General features: G+C 39.0%; 1 protein-coding gene across 6 annotated transcripts in view; it reads right to left on the bottom strand.

Annotated features, from left to right (window-relative positions):
• Positions 1-20,242, bottom strand: part of LOC110452786 (soluble guanylate cyclase 88E-like) — a 52,347-nt gene extending 32,105 nt beyond the window's left edge. For 2 of the 6 annotated variants that reach the window (XM_021501464.1, XM_021501472.1), the window contains exons 1-3: positions 20,000-20,242; positions 19,273-19,369; positions 2,576-3,262 (exon numbers count right to left, since the gene is read on the bottom strand). In XM_021501464.1, coding sequence (XP_021357139.1) covers positions 2,576-3,262; positions 19,273-19,296 — 711 coding nt within the window. In that variant the 5' untranslated portion in view covers positions 19,297-19,369; positions 20,000-20,242. The other 4 variants (XM_021501506.1, XM_021501480.1, XM_021501490.1 and 1 more) reach the window with 4 other exon arrangements.
• Positions 20,243-20,619: the final 377 nt, after the last annotated feature.

Below are 20,619 nucleotides of genomic sequence, written 5' to 3'. Positions count from 1 at the left end.
GGTTCCTTTGAAGGATGTTGTCATTTCATTTTCAGATAGCTTAAATCAGGTAAAGGTCTCATGATTGCAGTACATAGTAATCATACAGTGCATGTCATATATTGTAGTGCTTTACTGTCAGATTTCGTTCTAATCATGCACTTAAAATACAACACCGAGATATTAGGAACGAGACAAAAATTGCAAGCAATCCATAGTATTCCACTTCTGGGCAAACTTCAACAAAGGACCAAATTTCTGTTTAAAGTGGGGCAGGGAACCCAATTTCAATATATGGTATACCATCATCCCAAGATATACTAACATACAAATTTTGATAAGAGGCCCAGAGGGCCTGTATCACTCACATGTATATTTAAGAAATCATTACATCCTATTCTCAACATTTGATACTAAGTGTGATCGTGAAAAAATGTCAAGGTCATTTATTTGTTGAAGCTTATGCCTTACATCTAAGTATGCAACTTCTCCAATAGAATCGCCTTTGGCATCCAAATTATTCACAAGATGTTTAACTCTTTCACCCCTATGTAACTTGAGTAAACTCTACCATGCATTGATCTGGATGAGTCCATTATGGTCCACAGCGGTGAAAGGATTAAGGTCTTCTTTTTTTAATTGACCCCTGCAACCTTTAAGGTAGTCCGAATTATTCTGACGTTTTATCGATTTTTTTCATATCGGTCAGTCGTCAATTAACGTCAGAATATAATATGCGGGAAATATGCGACCCGTGCCCGGAGCGCACTTCAAACTGATATTTTAGAAACGCGGGGCGCATATTTCCCACATATTATAGAGGGACGGAGTTCTGACGTTAATCGACAACAGACCGATATGAAAAAAGTCGATAAAACGTCAGAATAATTTGGACTACCTTTAAGGTAGTTCAGGTTCATTCATTTGAACAAAATTGGCAGCCCATCATTCCAACATGCTACTGGTTTTATATCATAACCTTTGACCTCTTGGTTATTCAGAAGAAGTCCTTTTCACACTTCTGACCCTTGTGACCTGAAAAAAGTTTGAGGTCATCTTTTTAAAAAAAGCTTTACAGCACTGCATGCCAGCATGCTACTGGCCATATATCAATACCATGGGCCTATTGGTTATTAAAAAGATGCTGCTTATTTTTTTTTAAATATTTGATCCCTGTGATCTTCAAAGTATGGCAAGGTCATTATCTGGGACCCATTTTGTATTCTAGCCAAGCATTCTACTTGTCAAATATTATCCGCTCAATTATTAGGTCAAGATTATTTTCTAAGGGAATTTTAAATAACTCCTAAACATTTTGCAAAAGGAGAAATATAATCACTCTAGGCCTCTTGGTTATTAAGAAGTCATTTCACGGTTTTTAGCTATTTGACCCCTGTGACCTTAAGAGTAGGCTATGGTTATTTATTTGAACAAACTTTAAAGCACTCAATCCTAGTATCCTACTGGCTCAATATCATCACCTACGCCTCTTAATTATTGAGAAGAAACCATTTAAGTTTATTTGTTTATTTTTGATCTCTGTGATGATAAAGTAGGTCAAGTTAAACTATTTGCTGAATTTTTGTTACACACTATCCAAGCAGGCAACTGATAAATATCATCACTCTGGGTATTTTTGTTATACAGAAAAAGTTGTTGGAAGGTGTGTTTTACATATTTAATTTGCCTCTATAACCTTGAATGTATGTCAAGGTCATTTATTTGACGAAAGTTAATAGCACTTTGTCCAGGGTACCTTATTAAATGACCAAATATCATCATGGTGGGCCTTTTTGTTATTCAGGAGAAGTAGTTTAAAGGTTATTTACATATTTGATCCCTGTGACCTTGAAAGTTGGTCAAGGTCATGATCATTTTTTCAATTAATTTTGTATAGCACTTAATCCATGTGCATGCTGGTCGAATATCGGGCCCCTAGATCTTCAGTATTCAAGAAGAAGTTTTTCAAATGAAAAAATCAACGAATAGATAGTGATGGGCGTCACTGCACCATACGATAAGGTCCCTTGCACTTTGTACCAGTTGAGCGGAATTTTATAGTGTTTCACATGTAGTGAGAAAGGGATCCTTGCAATTGAGTGAAAAATGAAAATTCTTTCGATTAAATTGTATTAAATACTAAAATAGTTTGTTATGGTGTAATTGACCTTAATGACCTTATTGTGCTGATGGAAAAAACGATAAGCAAAAAATAACCCAAGAGATCCCAGAGAGATTTTCACACCCACCATTGTACCATCTTCATTGGTTTTTATATATGTCAGTTTGATCTTTTCTCTTCTTTTCTCTTATCTGTTTGATCAAGTCATGTAAACAGTATATGCACAACTACAGACCAAGGGGAACCTTCAAATTTGAGAAAGATCTCTTCTGCACTTTCTGAGAAATAGCGATAACAAGAATTGTTCGAGGACAGACAACGGATGATGGACGGACGACAGACGGACCACGGACAAAGGGTGATTTGAATAGCTAACCATCAGATGATGGTTGGCTAACAAGCATGCAAATATATATTATGCTGATCTGTTTGAACCCTTTAATGAGGATGAGAACAACATTTCTTTGACTTTACCTTAAATAACGTGTTGGCAGACAAGGTAGAGAATTGGGAAGGAGATAGTTGGGACATGGCTCCCACTTTCTCCCTAAAGGCACTGTTTATGAAATTGAGACGAAACTTTGTGCAATAGCCAGCATCAATTGTTTTCTGGGTGATTTTACTGACAGTAACATCAATGCCGTAAAACATTGAGGCACATTCACACAATTGGCCAACAACATACTGCATAAATCCCTGGCGTCTGGACCGATACACCAATACACACCCATCTCCATCCTCTTTACTCACATTAAAAGATGGACTGTGCATATGAGGGAAGCTGAATCTCATATTTTCATGCAAGTTGTCTATTTCCTTTAAAAAGTCACGATAGTGCCGCCCTGATATCCGCACAATTTTGTCGTAGCCGTAATGGCTGAAGAATTTGACGAAACACTGACCAAAATACTGCAGGTATTCCTCTGGTGTGCGATCACCCACAAGTACACTACAAGCTTTGGAAAGATCTAGCATGACATGGTCCGGATAGACAACGTGAGTTGTAAAAACTGCATTCTTCAGTCCAACATGTTCCAGTACTGCCCGCCAAATGTCCTCCCCATGGTCAGTCTTTATGTAGTACTGGACACTCTCCAGCAACATACCATACATCTTGCCCCTTCGACCTTTATCTGACACGTGATGGTCAGCTAATGGCACCTGCAACACAAGTGAATGTATAAAATGTACAAGCATTAAATGAGTGATCATCTGTCAGTATCCAACATAAAGATCTCTCGGGCAGATAGCCACGCTCAGTGCATGGTCAGTATATAATATAAAGATCTCTCCGGCAGATAGCCAAGCTCAGTGCACGGTCAGTATACAACATAAAGATCTCTCGGGTAGATAGCCACGCTCAGTGCATGGTCAGTATATAATATAAAGATCTCCAGGGTTCAACACTAACACTGGTGCACTAGTCCGAGAGAATCACCTCACTTAACTGGTCCTTTGGACTTGTAAAAATTATGTTACAACAATATCATTCCATAGATAGATAAAAAAAAAAATAGAATGTTTCTTTTGCAAAACTGATTAAAATACTGATATATTGCATGATAATTATTAAATTTGTCCTAAAACTCCATCCTATCCTCATGGCAGTATTTTTTATGTCCACTACCATCAAATGTTTGTGTTTTGTCTTGGAGTTGTTTCCCTACGGAAATCTTCAACCAGTTACATTGACGGAGAACTAGAAAATAATGTATTGGGCTAGCACTAGTCTCGGGAATTACCAAGCAAACGAAGTTAGTGTCTTACCCTAATCTCTCTAACAGAAATCACACTCATGCGGGGCGGAACAATATAAGCCCGTCGAATGCCATATAGTGTTATATACTTTCTTACATTGAAATAAGATCTGCATCATTCTAAGAGTGGTTAGCTGACATGCTATAAAAAATGTATTAGAAAATCACCGGACAAAAAATCAAATACTGAAATGAACAAAGGGCAATAACTTTTGCAAAAATCGTTGAATCGAAATTCTTTTAAGGAAGACACAACTTCTTATCATGATTATAATGTATACCAAGTTTCAAATAGATCCGTTGAAAAATGTAGGAGGGGATTGCGGGACAAAAATCAAATACTGAAATAAACTAAGGGCAATAACTTTTGCAAAAATTGTTGAATCACAATTCTTTTAAGGGAGACACAACTTTATATCATGATTATAATGTATACCAAGTTTCAAAGAGATCGGTAGAAAAATGTAGGAGAAGATTGCCGGACAAACAAAAGTTTAAGCCTGATGGACGGACAGACGGACGACCCCATACCATAATACTTCTGTCAAATTTGACGGAAGTATAAAAATGACACCAAACAAATTTAAAGGTAAAAAATAGTCAACTTTAATATCAAAAGTGATTTGTGTCTTTCTGAGCAGATCTAAAGCCTTCAGATAGATTAAAATTGTAGAGACATTTATTGTCAGAAAAGAGATTTAAGACATGCAACATTGCTATCTAAAACTGGCCTAAGGTCAACACAATCTAAAAATTAACAATTGGTTTGCCATAAATGTTTTTTGACATGTCATGCATTGAGTCTGGCCTTCATGTTTCAATCGATAAGAAAGGGTAACGTTTAAATCAGCTATATGGAGACAGGCAAGTTAAACTTTATCTTGGTGTCTTTCGCTATAGCAAGGACACCAATTTCACCAATTTAAGGTTTGATAAAATCAGAGGTAGTCCCTGAACACGGGTGGTCGCATGAAAAGGTTAAACTGTGCAATATTCAGAGGATATCCCTGTGTTCTTTATAAGAAGCAGTTGTATTTCACCATTGAGCTGAAGATGTGAAAAATATTCAACCCATGAGTAAAATGTAACATTGAGCATATAACCCATCTCCTGCCAGAAATTGTATAGACAAGGAATGCTGTTTTGCAACATCATGATAAAAAGCGTCACTGACAATGCCAATTGTTTGTAATTGTTTTACACTAAAGAGAATCTCTCTAAGACAGACACACTGTAAAATACCCCTGGAAAACAGACCGACAGACAGAACCATCACAGCCTTTCACTCAGATGAATTAAATTTGTAACTTGTTTAGAACCTCACCAACTACATTCTTCATTCCAGCTAGACAACATTCCTTTACATACACTGATTTGTCAAAATATTGGTTACCATTGCATTATTTCATGTGAAAAACTTTCAGCACGTTAATTTGACTAACATCTGTTTACAGAAAAACAAACATTAATATCAGCTCACCTTTTGATAAGTAATATACACCGATGCCCAGGAATTAACACAGTAAGTTCCTGTTAGTTCCACAGCACGATAATAACTGTGCCAACATTTGTGCTTCACAATTCTATAAATAAAACTTGGCAATGTATCTATACAGATCGCCTTTATATAAAAAAACACACAAGAAATGGCTATAGTAAGCCCTTTATAATCAGGTAGCCTCTATACACAGGTAAAATACCAATTGAAAATGTGCTTTCATAAGTCTTTCAAAGGTAAGTGGCCTCTACACACAGGTAAAATAACGCTAAAAATAATTTCAATTACTATACAAAGTTAACCCTTTCACCACTGTAGACCATAATGGACTCATCCAGATCAAAGCATGATAGAGTCCACTAAAGTTGCATAGGGGTGAAAGGGTTAAAAATACCACCAGGAAAGATGCTTCCAGATGTCTATCAAAAGATGGTGGGCTTTAAATGCAGGTAAAATAATACTAAAAATAGCATTGATGAGGCTATTAAAGGTGGGTGGCCTTAATACAAAGGTAAAATGTTACCTGGAAAATGCTTTCAGACGTCTATTAAAAGATGTTGGGCTTTATATGCAGGTAAAATACCACTTGAAAAACTGCTTTCATCAGTTTAATAAAAGTGGTTGACCTATACACACAGGATGAAATGCCATGTGAAGGGGGCATTCTATCAAGGTTTTACAATGCAAAATTATACAACCATTAATACAGTCAACATGTATGAGGACCTTGCAAAAGTTGCCCTATCAGACACTTACTAATTGTCCTAAGCCACCTGTCTAATACCTCCACGTGTTCACATCCTGTGTGTGTGGTAGAGGTGTATAACTACATGTTCTGTTTTATGAGGTCACCCTGCTTCCGACAGCATTTTTTCCATAGGGGCACCTCATTCGTTGTTACAACACAGATACTGTAGAACACACCCCAAACCATTTCTAAACATTTTCTTCAGGTTGGTAAGTATGGATTATGAAAAGGCTTTTTTACACAACCAATACAAATTTCTATGTGACGTTTCGATGACTAGTACGATACGTACACTGTCACCTTCATCAGACAAATGACCAGTAAAGCGTATGCACACAAAGGTGTAAAATGTGTACGAGTTGTCCACAAAAACAATGTCAATTTCGGCTACACTGTAAGCGTATGTACAATAGTTGTTATATATGTACCGAAATGACTCGAATCAGCTACGCTTTGTTTAATTCTTGGTCATAGATGTACGATAGCCCAAGAAGGTAGAAGCAATCTGTTCAAGCGGCAGATAAAGGAAGCTATTTGGATACGCCGCAGTGGGCCAGTTCTAAATCGAGACAAGGGGGCTCAAAGACTATCGCACATCTATGACCAAGTATTAAAGAAAGCGAGCTGAATCAAGTCATTTCGGTACATATATAACAACTATTGTACATACAATTACAGCGTAGCCGAAATCGACATCGATTTTGTGGACAACTTGTACACATTTTACACCTTTGTGTCCATACATTTGTCTGATGAAGGTGACAGTGTACATATCGTACTAGTCATCGAAACGGGTGGGCACATTATTTTTCATTTCAGCTCACCAGAGGATTACCTAAATCAAAACCTTGTTTCATAAGTCTCATACGAAATAGAAATTCCTACATGTATGTCCTAATATACTGTAAGCTTACATATTTTAGCTGTATTCTAATTTTAGCACTTTTTGCACTATTAATCTTTCGCCAAATTATGACTGTGCTAATTGAAGTTCCTGTATATAGTTTTCTAGTATATACATTTTGAGTGGGCTAATTCTTCAATGCACTAATCTGTTAAAATTTAATAATACGCTAAACTACAGTATGAGTCTGCTAAAATAAGTAATTTTACAGAATATAGGTAATCAGATGAGAAGTTGACCTTTACTTAAGTTCATTTTTTCACAGGTTAAATATGGGTTGCTTTTCTAGACTTGTATCCTCCAGAGTGAAACTGATTTGTATCCCCTGGTCTTCGCTTGTTTGTTGTATCCCCCATATCCCCCTCATATCAATTGACAAATTAACATTTCCTGCAGAAAGCCAACATTTAGAATTTCCCATTACTTTTTGACATTCACTGAAAAACCAAATTTTACATTCCACGAAGCTTATCAGTTTTCCACCAGATTCCACCTCATCAATGTTTACTGAAAACCCATGCAGCGATACAGACTCATGCAGCTGCCAATTACAACTTCACAGTCTGGCCTAAGTGTTGTTAGCTTATCAAAAATAGTCCCAGCCACCAGTTACTACTTCACAGTCTGGCCTAAGTATTGTTAGCTTATCAAAAATAGTCCCAGCCAACAGTTACTGCTTCACAGCTGTCTGGCCTAAGTATTGTTAACTTATCATAAACAGCCTCAGCCACCAGTTACTACTTCACAGTCTGGCCTAAGTGTTGTCAGCTTTATCAAAAATAGTCCCAGCCACCAGTTACTGCTTCTCAGTCTGGCCTTAGTGTTGTTAGCTTTATCAAAAATAGTCCCAGCCACCAGTTACTACTTCACAATCTGGCCTAAGTATTGTTAGCTTATCAAAAATAGTCCCGGCCAACAGTTACTGCTTCACAGCTGTCTGGCCTAAGTGTTATTAACTTATCAAAAATAGTCCAAGCCACCAGTTACTGCTTCACAGTCTGGCCTAAGTGTGGTTAACTTATCAAAAATAGTCCCAGCCACCAGTTACTGCTTCACAGTCTGGCCTTAGTATTGTTAGCTTTATCAAAAATAGTCCCAGCCACCAGTTACTACTTCACAATCTGGCCTAAGTATTGTTAGCTTATCAAAAATAGTCCCGGCCAACAGTTACTGCTTCACAGATGTCTGGCCTAAGAATTGTTAACTTATCATACACAGCCTCAGCCACCAGTTACTACTTCACAGTCTGGTCTAAGTATTGTTAGCTTATCAAAAATAGTCCCAGCCAACAGTTACTGCTTCACAGCTGTCTGGCCTAAGTGTTGTTAACTTATCAAAAATAGTCCCAGCCACCAGTTACCGGCCTAAGTGTGGTTAACTTATCAAAAATAGTCCCAGCCACCAGTTACTGCTTCACAGTCTGGCCTAAGTATTGTTAGCTGTATTAAAAATAGTCACAGCCACCAATAGCTGGTTCACAGTTTGGCCTAAGTATTGTTAGCTTTATCAAAAATAGTCCCAGCCACCAGTTACTGCTTCACAGTCTGGCCTTAGTATTGTTAACTTATCAAAATTAGTCTCAGCCACCAGTTACTGCTTCACAGTCTGGCCTTAGTATTAAAAGCTTATCAAAAATTGTCTCAGCCACCAGTTACTGCTTCACAGTCTGGCCTAAGTATTGTTAACTGATCAAAAATAGACTCAGCCACCAATTACTGCTTTACAGTCTGGCCTAAGTATTATTAACTTTTCAAAAAGTATTGTTAGCTTATCAAAAATAGTCCCAGCCACCAATAGCTGGTTCACAGTTTGGCCTAAGTATTGTTAGCTTTATCAAAAATAGTCCCAGCCACCAATAGCTGGTTCACAGTTTGGCCTAAGTATTGTTAGCTTTATCAAAAATAGTCCCAGCCACCAATTACTACTACACATTCTGGCCTAAGTATTGTTAACTTTTCAAAAACAGCCTCAGTCACCAATTACTACTACACAGTCTTGCCTAAGTATTGTTAACTTATCAAGAATAGGCTCAGCTACAAATTATTGCTTCACAGTCTCGCCTAAGGGTTGTTAACTTATCAAAAATAGCCTCAGCCACCAATTACTACTGCACAGTCTGGCCTAAGTATTGTTAACTTATCAAAAATAGTCTCAGCCACCAATTACTGCTTTACAGTCTGGCCTAAGTATTATTAACTTTTCAAAAACAGTCTCAGCCACAAATTACTACTACACAGTCTGGCCTAAGTATTGTTAACTGATCAAAAATAGTCTCAGCCACCAGTTACTACTACACAGTCTGGCCTAATTATTGTTTACTTATCAAAAACAGCCTCAGCCACCAATTACTACTTCAAAGTCTGATCAAATATTGTTAACTTTTCAAAAACAGCCTCAGCCACCAATTACTTCTTCACAGTCTGGCCTAAGTATTGTTAGCTTTATCAAAAATAGTCCCAGACACCAATAGCTGGTTCACAGTCTGGCCTAAGTATTGTTAACTTTTCAAAAACAATCTCAGCCACCAATTACTGCTTCACAGTCTGGCCTAAGTATTATTAACTTATCAAATCCATAGCCTCAGCTACCAATAGCTGGTTCACAGTCTGACCTTAGTATTGTTAACTTATCAAATGTGTAGCCTCAGCTACCAATAGCTGGTTCACAGTCTGGCCTTAGTATTGTTAACTTTTCAAATGTATAGCCTCAGTTACCAATAGCTTGTTCATAGTCTGGCCTTAGTATTGTTAACTTATCAAATCCATAGCCTCAGCTACCAATAGCTGGTTCACAGTCTGACCTAAGTATTGTTAACTTATCAAATGTGTAGCCTCAGCTACCAATAGCAGGTACACAATCTGGCCTAAGTATTGTCAGCTTTATCAGAAATAGTCCCAGCCAGCTTTTTGTTGGCTGACAGTCTGGCCTAGGGATTGTTAGCTTTATCAAAAATAGTCTCAGCCTCCAATAGCTGGTTCACAGTCTGGCCTCAGTGTTGTTAACTTTTCAAAAATACCTTGAGTTATCTTAGAACCCTATAAAAATATTAGAATATTTTATAGGTAAAGTTACCTCTGAATTTTTGCCAGTACATTTGTATGTTGACTGATAAAAGTAAAACAAACAACAAGAGGCCCACCAGGCCTGTATCACTCACCTGGCTTTTTTGTTATCTCTACTAAACAAGAAGTTGAAATGTTTCTGGTAACTTGAGACCATACTTTTGTTGCCATCCAAAATTTCTTTTTGGTCCAAAGACAAGAATAAAAATAACAACACTTAATCTTACACATTCCTCCCACTTTAAGACCACCTGTGCACTATCATGCATGCCAACATTTAATTTAGGTGATTAATATCAGTTGATAGAACTTATTTCATAATTCTGGTATGGTACACAAGAAGCCCAATGGGCCTGCATCGCTCACCTGGAATTAATCACACACTCGTAATCTTAAAAGTGATCTTAAATAAAGCTACAGGCAAAATATCAGTATTTATGACTATCAGTCATTCAAAAGAACATGTTAAAAGTTTTTAAAACATTCCACCCCTGTGACCTTGAAAGTGGAACAAAGTCATTACATTAAACAAACTTTATAGCCCTTCATCACAGCATGCAAATGGCAAAATATCACGACCCTAGATTCATTCAAATGAAAAAGCTTTATAGCCCTGCTACAGGCCAAATATCAACAATCTGGGCCTAATGGTTATTCAGATAAATCATTTAAAGATTTTAAACAAATTTTACCCCTGTGACCTGTGACCTTGAATGTCATTCAAGGTCATCTCATTTTAACAAATTTGAAAGCCTTTCATCCTAGCATTCTACTGGCCAAATCTCATTACCCTGGGCCTTTGGATAATTCAAAAGAAGTCGTTCAAATATTTCAAACATATAAGACCCCTTTGACTTGGAATATATTTCAAGGTCATTCATTTGAACACACTTGGTAGCCCTTTATCCCATCATGTTGCAGGCCAATTATTATCATCCTGTGCCTTTTCGTTTTTCAGAAGAAGTTGTTTAAAGATTTATAACATATTTGTCCCCTGTGACCTTGATCATTATTTAATGTCATTCATTTTAACAAAATTGGTAGCCCATCATTCTAGTATGCTACTGGCCAAATATCAACATTCTGGGCCTTATGGTTATTCAGCAGAAGTGGTTTAAAGATTTTAAACATGTTTGACCCCTGTGACCTTGAATATAAGTCAATGTCATTGATTTGAACAAAATCGATAGACCTTTATGCCAGCATTTTTCTGGCCAAATATCATCACTCTGCACCATTTGGTTATTCAGAAGAACTTGTTTAAAAGTATTTTAGACAATTGACCCCTCTGACCTTGAATATGAGTGAAGGTCATTCATTTAAACAAATTTGGTAGCCATTTATCCCAGCATGCTAATGGTCAAATATCATCACCCTGGGCATATTGGTTATTCAGAAGAAGTTACAGTTTTAAGCAGTGACAGGACAGGTTTGTATGATGTTAGGTTAAAAATGATCTGGTAGACTAAGAATTGTTAAAAAAAATGCCTCAGCCAATCCGAGAACAGCATATTTATTTTGTATTTCGAATCAGGAAATGCATGTACCTATTCTGGACCACAAAATTTAAAGTTGAGAAGAAGTTGGAAATAACTCAGCTAATCAGAGACACAAGTTAAACTTCTGTATTTAAAGGTTTATCAAAATTTGTCTGATGAAAATTGAAAAAAGGTAGAAAATGTTTCAGCCAATCAGCAGCTAAGGATTTTTTGTCTGAGTTTAAAGTTCTCGCAAGCAGCCTGGCATCTGAGCCAAACATCCTAGATTTCAAATCAGCACAACAAACAACAACTGTTCATTGTATTATCATCTGCACCACTTTTTGTTAACATTTAGCTGATTAGATCAGGGGTAAACTAAGTGTATTTTGTGGAGCCAGACCCATAATTTATTCAACAAATTAAGCCCTGTAGAGTCTTCATTCTGGAATCCTCAAGGTCAAATTAGATCAAAACCCCTTCACTCATTTTTGATTAACTGAACTGGTCAATTAGGTCAAAATCCCTTCACTCATATTTGAATAACTGACCTTGTTCAATGATAAAAACATTTGTTAGCCAAAAAAACAAACACTGTACAAGTAAACACACTGTATTTCAGACTATCATGTGTGAATTACAAGTACAGAAATTCAAACAGTATCTGTTTAATAATATCAAATATATGTATAATAAAGTATACATATAGATGCAGGGTATCTTCTATTACCATAAAAAGTTGGCGTGTTGCCAAGCTGAGCTACCAAACAAACATGTACATGTCAGCTTAATGGCTAGAAATACAAATTTGCTATTTTTGATATTTTTCAATAAGTTCAAAACATTTAATTCAAAACCTTCACATAAATGGATTCAAATGTATTTTCAGATTACAAACAAGAGGCCCAAGAGGGCCTGTATCGTTCACCTGAACATTTAAGCAGTCATAGCAAATATTCTCATTAAATATTATATTGTACAACAAATTTGTCACTCGCAAACTTTGTCAGCTCCATCTGTTGAAACTACCAGTCAAATACTATTATAAGATTTTATGCGTTTTGGCCATCGTTCTTCTTCAAAAGTTGTTTGACATATTTTTCCCTGTGACCTTGTAAGTATGTCAATTCATTTTCCTTCTCAAACTTTTATAGCTCTATCCCAAGAAGCTACCAGCCAAATCTTATGAATCCATTCCTTTTGGTTCTTCAGAACAAATCCTTTGAAATGTTGTTGACCTCTGTGACATTTAAAGTAGGTTGAGGTCATTCCAATTTGCAAACTTTAGTGAGCTATATTCCAAGAAGCCACTAGCCAAATATTATAATTTTATGCCTTTCGATTTTTTAGAAGAAGTCGCTTGATGTTTTTGACATCTGTGACCTTAAAGAAGGTCAAAGACATTTTCATTCTCAAACTTTGTCAGTCTCTATCTCAGAAAGCCACAAGGCAAATATGAAGGTTCTATACCTTTTATTTCTTCATCAGAAGTCGTTTAAAGAGTTTGACATATTTGACGACTGTGACCTTGAAAGTAGGTCAAGGTAATTTTCATTCTCAAACTTTGTCAGGCTCTATCCAAGGAAGCCACCAGCCAATTTTGAAGATATTATACCTTTTACTTCTTCAGTAGAAGTCGTTTAAAGAGTTTGACAAATTTGACTCCTGTGACCTTGTAAGCTGGTCAAGGTCATTTTCATTCACAAACTTTGTTGTGCTTTATCCCAGGAAGCCACCAGCCAAATATAAAGATTCTATACCATTTGGTTCTTCAGAAGAAGTTGTTTAAAGAGTTTGACATATTTGACCTCTGTGACCTTGAAAGCAGGTCAAGGTCATTTTTATTCTCAAACATATTTTTCCCTGTGACCTTGTAAGTATGTCAATTCAGTGATTAGTTCCAGAATATTACAGACTGAGACAGTATATTCAAATCTTACTTCTGATACAGACTAACATTTTGTTCCCTTGAAAAGTTCACTGTTCAGTTTTTAGGCCACCTGAGACAAAGTCTCAAGTGACCTACTGCGATTGCCTTTTGTCCGTCGTCCGTTCGTTAACAATTTACATTTTCGACTTCTTCACCAAAACCCCTGAATCAATTTCAAAGAAATTTTGCAGAAACCTTCCATGGCCAAAGGTCAAACAAATTTATGAATTATATGGGCCCCCAGGGGCCTGAGGGATGGGGCCAAAAAGTGTCAAATTGACTAAAATTTCAAAAATCTTCTTCTCAAGACCCAGATATTGTAGAATCAAATACTCTTCATAGATGGAAGGGTCATAAGGTGCTTTACCAAAATTGTGAATTTCATGACCCTGGGGTCTAACGTTTCCCCCAGGGGAGGGGGTAAACTTAACCATAGTTTATATAGGGAAATCACATTTTGGACCAACATTTGTTTAATTTCAATTGGAAGTAATTCAATTTAGGTTAGCATTATCAGTATTGGATAGCAGTTTGATGGTATGTACATATCAGCCCTGACTGACCCCCAGGGGCTGATGGGTGGGGTCGAAAAGGGTTGAAATGATTGAAATTTCAAAATCTTCTTCTCAAGACCAGATATGGTAGAACCAAATACTCTTCATAGGTGGAAGTGTTTTAAGGTGCTCTACCAAAATTGTGAATTTTATGACCCTAGGGTCTCACGTTTCCCCCTGGGGNGGGGGGGGGGGGGGGGAGAATTATTATGGTTTATAATGGCAAATGATACTTTGAATATTACATGATAACTTGATTGGAATTAAAACCCTGAGTTGACAGTTTGATACTTTTTTGAGCCAGCCCTACCCCCAAGGGCTGTAGGGTGGGGCCCAAAGGATTCAGAGTGCTAAAATTTCTTCATTTTCCTTGTTTAGAATCAGAGGTGCTAGTTTCAAATACATTTCAGTCTTAAATCTGTATGCTAGATATTGAATAAGGTGGTTTTATTGTTTTTTGTCACTTTGAATAATATTTCTGTTCATGTTTTAAAAACAAAAATCAACTCTCTGTATAAATATATCAGAACTCAGGTGACCGTTAAGGCCCATGGGCCTCTTGTTTCTATTAGACTTTCAAAATTGCTGGAAAGAAAACAAAAAAAGTACAGTATATAAAGCAATCTTGTTAGATTTTGATATCGTGTTTGAAAATAAAATCTCACTCAACAAGGATGTAAGCTAGCCAGCCCCATGCAGTTTCCTTGTGAGGTAGCGAACAGTTCTACTTTTAAATAAAAGGGTCTCAGTAATTACCTTGCCTGTTTATGTACAGTCAAAACAGATTCTTTTAAACAAATGAACTACATGAACAGGTGACAGGTGATAATTATCTACTACACATTATTTCTGTGACATCTAAAATGTACTTCATATAGAACATTTGTAATTGGGCCTTTAAAAGTATTCATTTCAGCAGCAGCACCTGTACAACTGCCCCTTTCCCAGTAGCAACACACTCATCCCTGTAGTCATATCCCTATGGATCCCATTGTAACTACAACGTACACCCCTATCCCTGAAGTCACATCCCTTTCCATGCAGCCAAGCCCCTTTCCCTGTAGCCAATCCCCTATCCCTGTACCTACACCTATATACCTGTAGTCACATCCCTTTCCATGTAGCCAAGCCGCTAACCCTGTAGCCAATCCCCTATCCCTGTCCCTCCACCTATATACCTGTAGTCACATCCCTTTCAATGTAGCTACACCCCTATCCCTGTGCCTACACCTATATACCTGTAGTCGCATCCCTTTCCATGTAGCCAAGCCCCTAACCCTGTAGCCAAGCCCTTATCCCTGTGCCTACACCTATATACCTGTAGTTACATCCCTTTCAATGTAGCTACACCCCTATCCCTGAAGTCACATCCCTTTCCATGTAGCCAAGCCCCTTTCCCTGTAGTCACACCCTATACCTGTAGTCACACCCCTATCCCTGTAGTCACACCCAATCCCTCTAGTCACACCCCTATCTCTGTAGTCACACCCTATCCCTCTAGTCACACCCCTATCCCTGTAGTCAAACCATATTCCTCTAGTCACACCCCTTTCCCTCTAGTCACACCCCTATCCCTGTAGCCAAGCCCCTTTCCCTGTAGTCACACCCTATCCCTGTAGTCACACCCTATCCCTGTAATCACACCCTATCCCTGTAGTCACACCCTATCCCTGTAGACACAGCCATATCCCTCTAGTCACACCCCTATCCCTGTAGTCACTACATATCCCTCTAGTCACCCCCCTTTCCCTGTAGTCACCCCCTATCCCTGTAGTCACCCCCCTATCCCTGTATTCCCACCCCTATCCCTGTAGCCAAGCCCCTTTCCCTGTAGCCAATCCCCTATCCCTGTACCTACACCTATATACCTGTAGTCACAATGTATAAGACATGGTTAGAGTGGTACCATGCATATGTGCATGATTGTCCCTGAAGTCACATCCCTTTCCATATAGCCAAGCCCCTTTCCCTGTAGCCAATCCCCTATCCCTGTACCTACACCTATAAACCTGTAGTCGCATCCCTTTCAATGTAGCTACACCCCTATCCCTGTGCCTACACCTATATACCTGTAGTCGCATCCCTTTCCATGTAGCCAAGCCCCTAACCTTGTAGCCAAGCCCTTATCCCTGTGCCTACACCTATATACCTGTAGCTACACCCCTATCCCTGAAATCACATCCCTTTCCATGTAGCCAAGCCCCTTTCCCTGAAGTCACACCCTATACCTATAGTCACACCCCTATCCCTGTAGTCACACCCTATCCCTCTAGTCACACCCCTATCTCTGTAGTCACACCCTATCACTCTAGTCACCCCCCTATCCCTGTAGTCACACCCTATTCCTCTAGTCACACCCCTTTCCCTCTAGTCACAGCCCTATCCCTGTAGTCACTACATATCCCTCTAGTCACGCCCCTTTCCCTGTAGTCACACCCTATCCCTGTAGTCACCCCCCTATCCCTGTAGTCACACCCTTTTCCTCTAGTCACACCCCTATCCCTGTATTCACACCCCTATCCCTGTAGCCAAGCCCCTTTCCCTGTAGCCATGTATACTGCATATGTATAAGACATGGTTAGAGTGGTTCCATGCATATGTGCATGATTGTCCCTGAAGTCACATCCCTTTCCATGTAGCCAAGCCCCTTTCCCTTTAGCCAATCCCCTATCCCTGTACCTACACCTATAAACCTGTAGTCACATCCCTTTCAATGACGCTACACCCCTTTCCCTGTAGCCAATCCCCTATCCCTGTACCTACACCTATATACCTGAAGTCACACCCCTACCCCTGTATTCACACACTATCCCTTGAGTAACACCACTATCCCTGAAGTCACACCCTATCCCTCTAGTCACACCCCTTTCCTTGTTGTCACACCCCTATCCCTGTAGCCAAGCCCCTATCCCTGTAGTCACCCCGTATCCCTGTAGTCACACCCTATCCCTGTAGTCACACACTATCCCTCTAGTCACACCCTATCCCTGTAGTCACTACCTATCCCTCTAGTCACACCCCTTTCACTGTAGTCACACCCTATCCCTGTATTCATCCCCTATCCCTGTAGTCACTACCTATCCCTCTAGTCACACCCCTTTCCCTGTAGTCACACCCTATCCCTCTAGTCACACCCCTATCTCTGTAGTCACACCCCTATCCCTGTAGCCAAGCCCCTTTCCCTGTAGCCATGTATACTGCATATGTATAAGACATGGTTAGAGTGGTACCATGCATATGTGCATGATTGTCCCTGAAGTCCCATCCCTTTCCATGTAGCCAAGCCCCTTTCCCTGTAGCCAATCCCCTATCCCTGTACCTACACCTATAACCTGTAGTCACATCCCTTTCCATGTAGCCAAGCCCCTTTCCCTGTAGCCAATCCCCTATCCCTGTACCTACACCTATATACCTGAAGTCACACCCTATCCCTCTAGTCACACCCCTATCCCTGTAGTCACACCATATCCCTGTTGTCACACCATATCCCTGTAGTCACACCCCTATCCCTGTAATCACTACCTATCCCTCTAGTCACACCCTTTTCCCTGTAGTCACCCCCTATCCCTGTAGTCACCCCCTATCCCTGTAGTCACACCCTATTCCTCTAGTCACACCCCTATCCCTGTAGCCAAGCCCCTTTCCCTGTAGCCAATCCCCTATCCCTGTACCTACACCTATATACCTGTAGTCACATCCCTTTCAATGTAGCTACACCCCTATCCCTGTACCTACACCTATATACCTGAAGTCACATCCCTTTCCATGTAGCTACACTCCTATTCCTGTAGTCACACCCCTATCCCTGTACCTTCACCTATATACCTGTAGTCACATCTCTTTCAATGTAGCTACACCCCTATCCCTGTACCTACACCTATATACCTGTAGTCACATCTCTTTCCCCTATCCCTGTACCTACACCTAGATACCTGTAGTCACATCTCCTTCAATGTAGCTACTCCCCTATCCCTGTACCTATACCTATATACCTGAAGTCACATGCCTTTCCATGTAGCTACACCCCTTATCCTGTAGTCACACCCCTATACCTGTAGTCACACCCCTTTCAATGTAGCTACGCCCCTATCCCTGTACCTATACCTATATACCTGAAGTCACATGCCTTTCCATGTAGCTACACCCCTTATCCTGTAGTCACACCCCTAACCCTGTAGCCAAGCCCCTATCCCTGTACCTACACCTATATACCTGTAGTCACATCCCTATCCCTGTAGTCACACCATATCCCTGTAGTCACACCCTATCCCTGTAATCACACCCCTATCCCTGTAATCACTACCTATCCCTCTAGTCACACCCTTTTCCCTGTAGTCACCCCCTATCCCTGTAGTCACCCCCTATCCCTGTAGTCACACCCCTATCCCTGTAGCCAAGCCACTTTCCCTGTAGCCATGTATACTGCATATGTATAAGACATGGTTAGAGTGGTACCATGCATATGTGCATGATTGTGCAATTCACATGTGTTACTTTTAGCGTACACTACGTGCTAAATGGATACTACCCATATCTGTTTCTTTCGATGTGCCAGTATGTGTACTACACATGAGTGACACAGAGTACACACTACATATGTTTGTGTGCTAGTGTGTGTACACCACATATGTGACACAATAAGTGCAGTGCTATGTTGGTGTGCTTGTAGGTGTATTTACTACACATGTGACACTTTGAGAACACAATGCACCAGTGTGTGTAATACACATGTGACACTTTGAGGACACACCACATGTGTAGGTTTGTGTGATAGTATGTGTGTACTACACATGAGTGGCCTGAGTACACACTACAAATGTTGAAAAGCTAGTGTGTGTACACCACAAATGTGACACAATTAGTGTGGTGTTATGTAGGTGTGCTTGTGTACACTACACATGAGCAACACAATAAATGTGTATACTACACACATTTAATTATAATTTGTAGATGTAGGGCGCATATTTTACAAGGTAAGTGTGGTTCCATACAGTTGATCTGTACCAACACATTTGACACAGTAGATATATTTACATGTGTGTGCTTGTGTGTGTACTACACATGTGTAACACAATGGGTGAATATACAATAAGTTTGTATATGTGTGGGACACATATTTGACAAAGTGGGAGTGTATACATATGGTACCATATTTGTGAATGTTTTGTCACATGTGCTAAAGCTGTACAACACATTTGACACAAAGTACATGTTTACATCTGTGTGACACTGGGACCTACTGTAAGATGGTTCTGGTCCTCCATGGCTCACAGCCTCCCAACACTGCCTTCTGATGCTACTTCTCCATGGTAACTATCCAAGCTGTCCCTGCACTTCCTGTGGAAGGCAATTGTAGAGAGATAATGGCCTGGTGCCCTAACACATCTCTGTAATCTCAAACACTCAACTCCTTGTACTTAATCGTAATTTACAGGATTTCTTAACATGCTCACTGGAGGGAACGGAAGCTTCTAACGCTAGTGATTATGAACTTTTTTCTCCACATCCAAGTAATGAAAGCCAACAAACTTACCTATATTTAAAATGGACTGATCTAACTGTCATATTTCTCATTTAGATGTGAAAATTTCACATGAAATTTTTCTTCCACTTTTTTTTCATTTACAATATATTTAAATTAATTTCTAATGGAAATTTCAAGTATTTTTTAGAAAAATAAAGGATTTTAGCAAGAAAAAAATATTTTTAAACATTTACATACCTTTTATGAAACTGAAACTCAAAAATTTAAATTGTCTCTAACAAATCCAGCATGGCACTCGCATAGAATTATCCTATAGGTGTTTTGGTAATTCATACCATGATGTTATCATACACACAGTTTCTCCTGATACACACATGAGTACATACACTTACCTTACACATGTCACTATACATACTATCACCACACACCTTTCCACAATATCCCCTGTATATACCCAACACGACACCCATCACAGCCCTTACCTGATGTTCACAACAATAAGACGTTGTTGTCGGTGCGTTAGTTTCCATAGCGTACATGTTGAATGTCTGGATGTACCATTTGAACTTCAGCAAATGAGCACCAGAAAAAAAAACCGGCATGATCCTCTATGGCAGACAGACCCCCTCTTAGATTTAATGACTCTTTAGTCTAAACCGACAACTGTGAAATCATATTACAAAACATACTATTTATATACATCACAGGACTTGCACACGACTATCTAGTCCCTGGCGGAAGTGTAACCCTATCCTTCTCTTTCATGACAGAAAATGTGTATACAATGACATTTTATACTACATTAGCCTTGCAAGTCATGGATGGGACGTTCACACCAGTAAGGCGATCAATGATGCATGACAATACATGTAAATTGCAGATTCATTCATATGTAATATAGTATATATGCGTATATAAATTTAAAAAAACAACAGGTATATGTGAGTATGCTAACAATGCATACAGTAGCCATATAAAGTAACACTTCTTTACTTTTTGTTGTTATGTACAGGCTGAAACAAGCTGTACTGCTAATATTAGTCTGCCTAAATAATATCAGGTAAACATATTTCCCTTTATAAGACGAAAATTGGTATACATC

Source organism: Mizuhopecten yessoensis, unplaced genomic scaffold (genome assembly GCF_002113885.1).
Source record: "Mizuhopecten yessoensis strain PY_sf001 unplaced genomic scaffold, ASM211388v2 scaffold775, whole genome shotgun sequence".
In the NCBI taxonomy this organism is placed as follows: Eukaryota; Metazoa; Mollusca; class Bivalvia; order Pectinida; family Pectinidae; genus Mizuhopecten; species Mizuhopecten yessoensis.
Note: the sequence above shows the minus strand (reverse complement) of the source record. Positions and strands in the feature narration are given on the sequence as shown.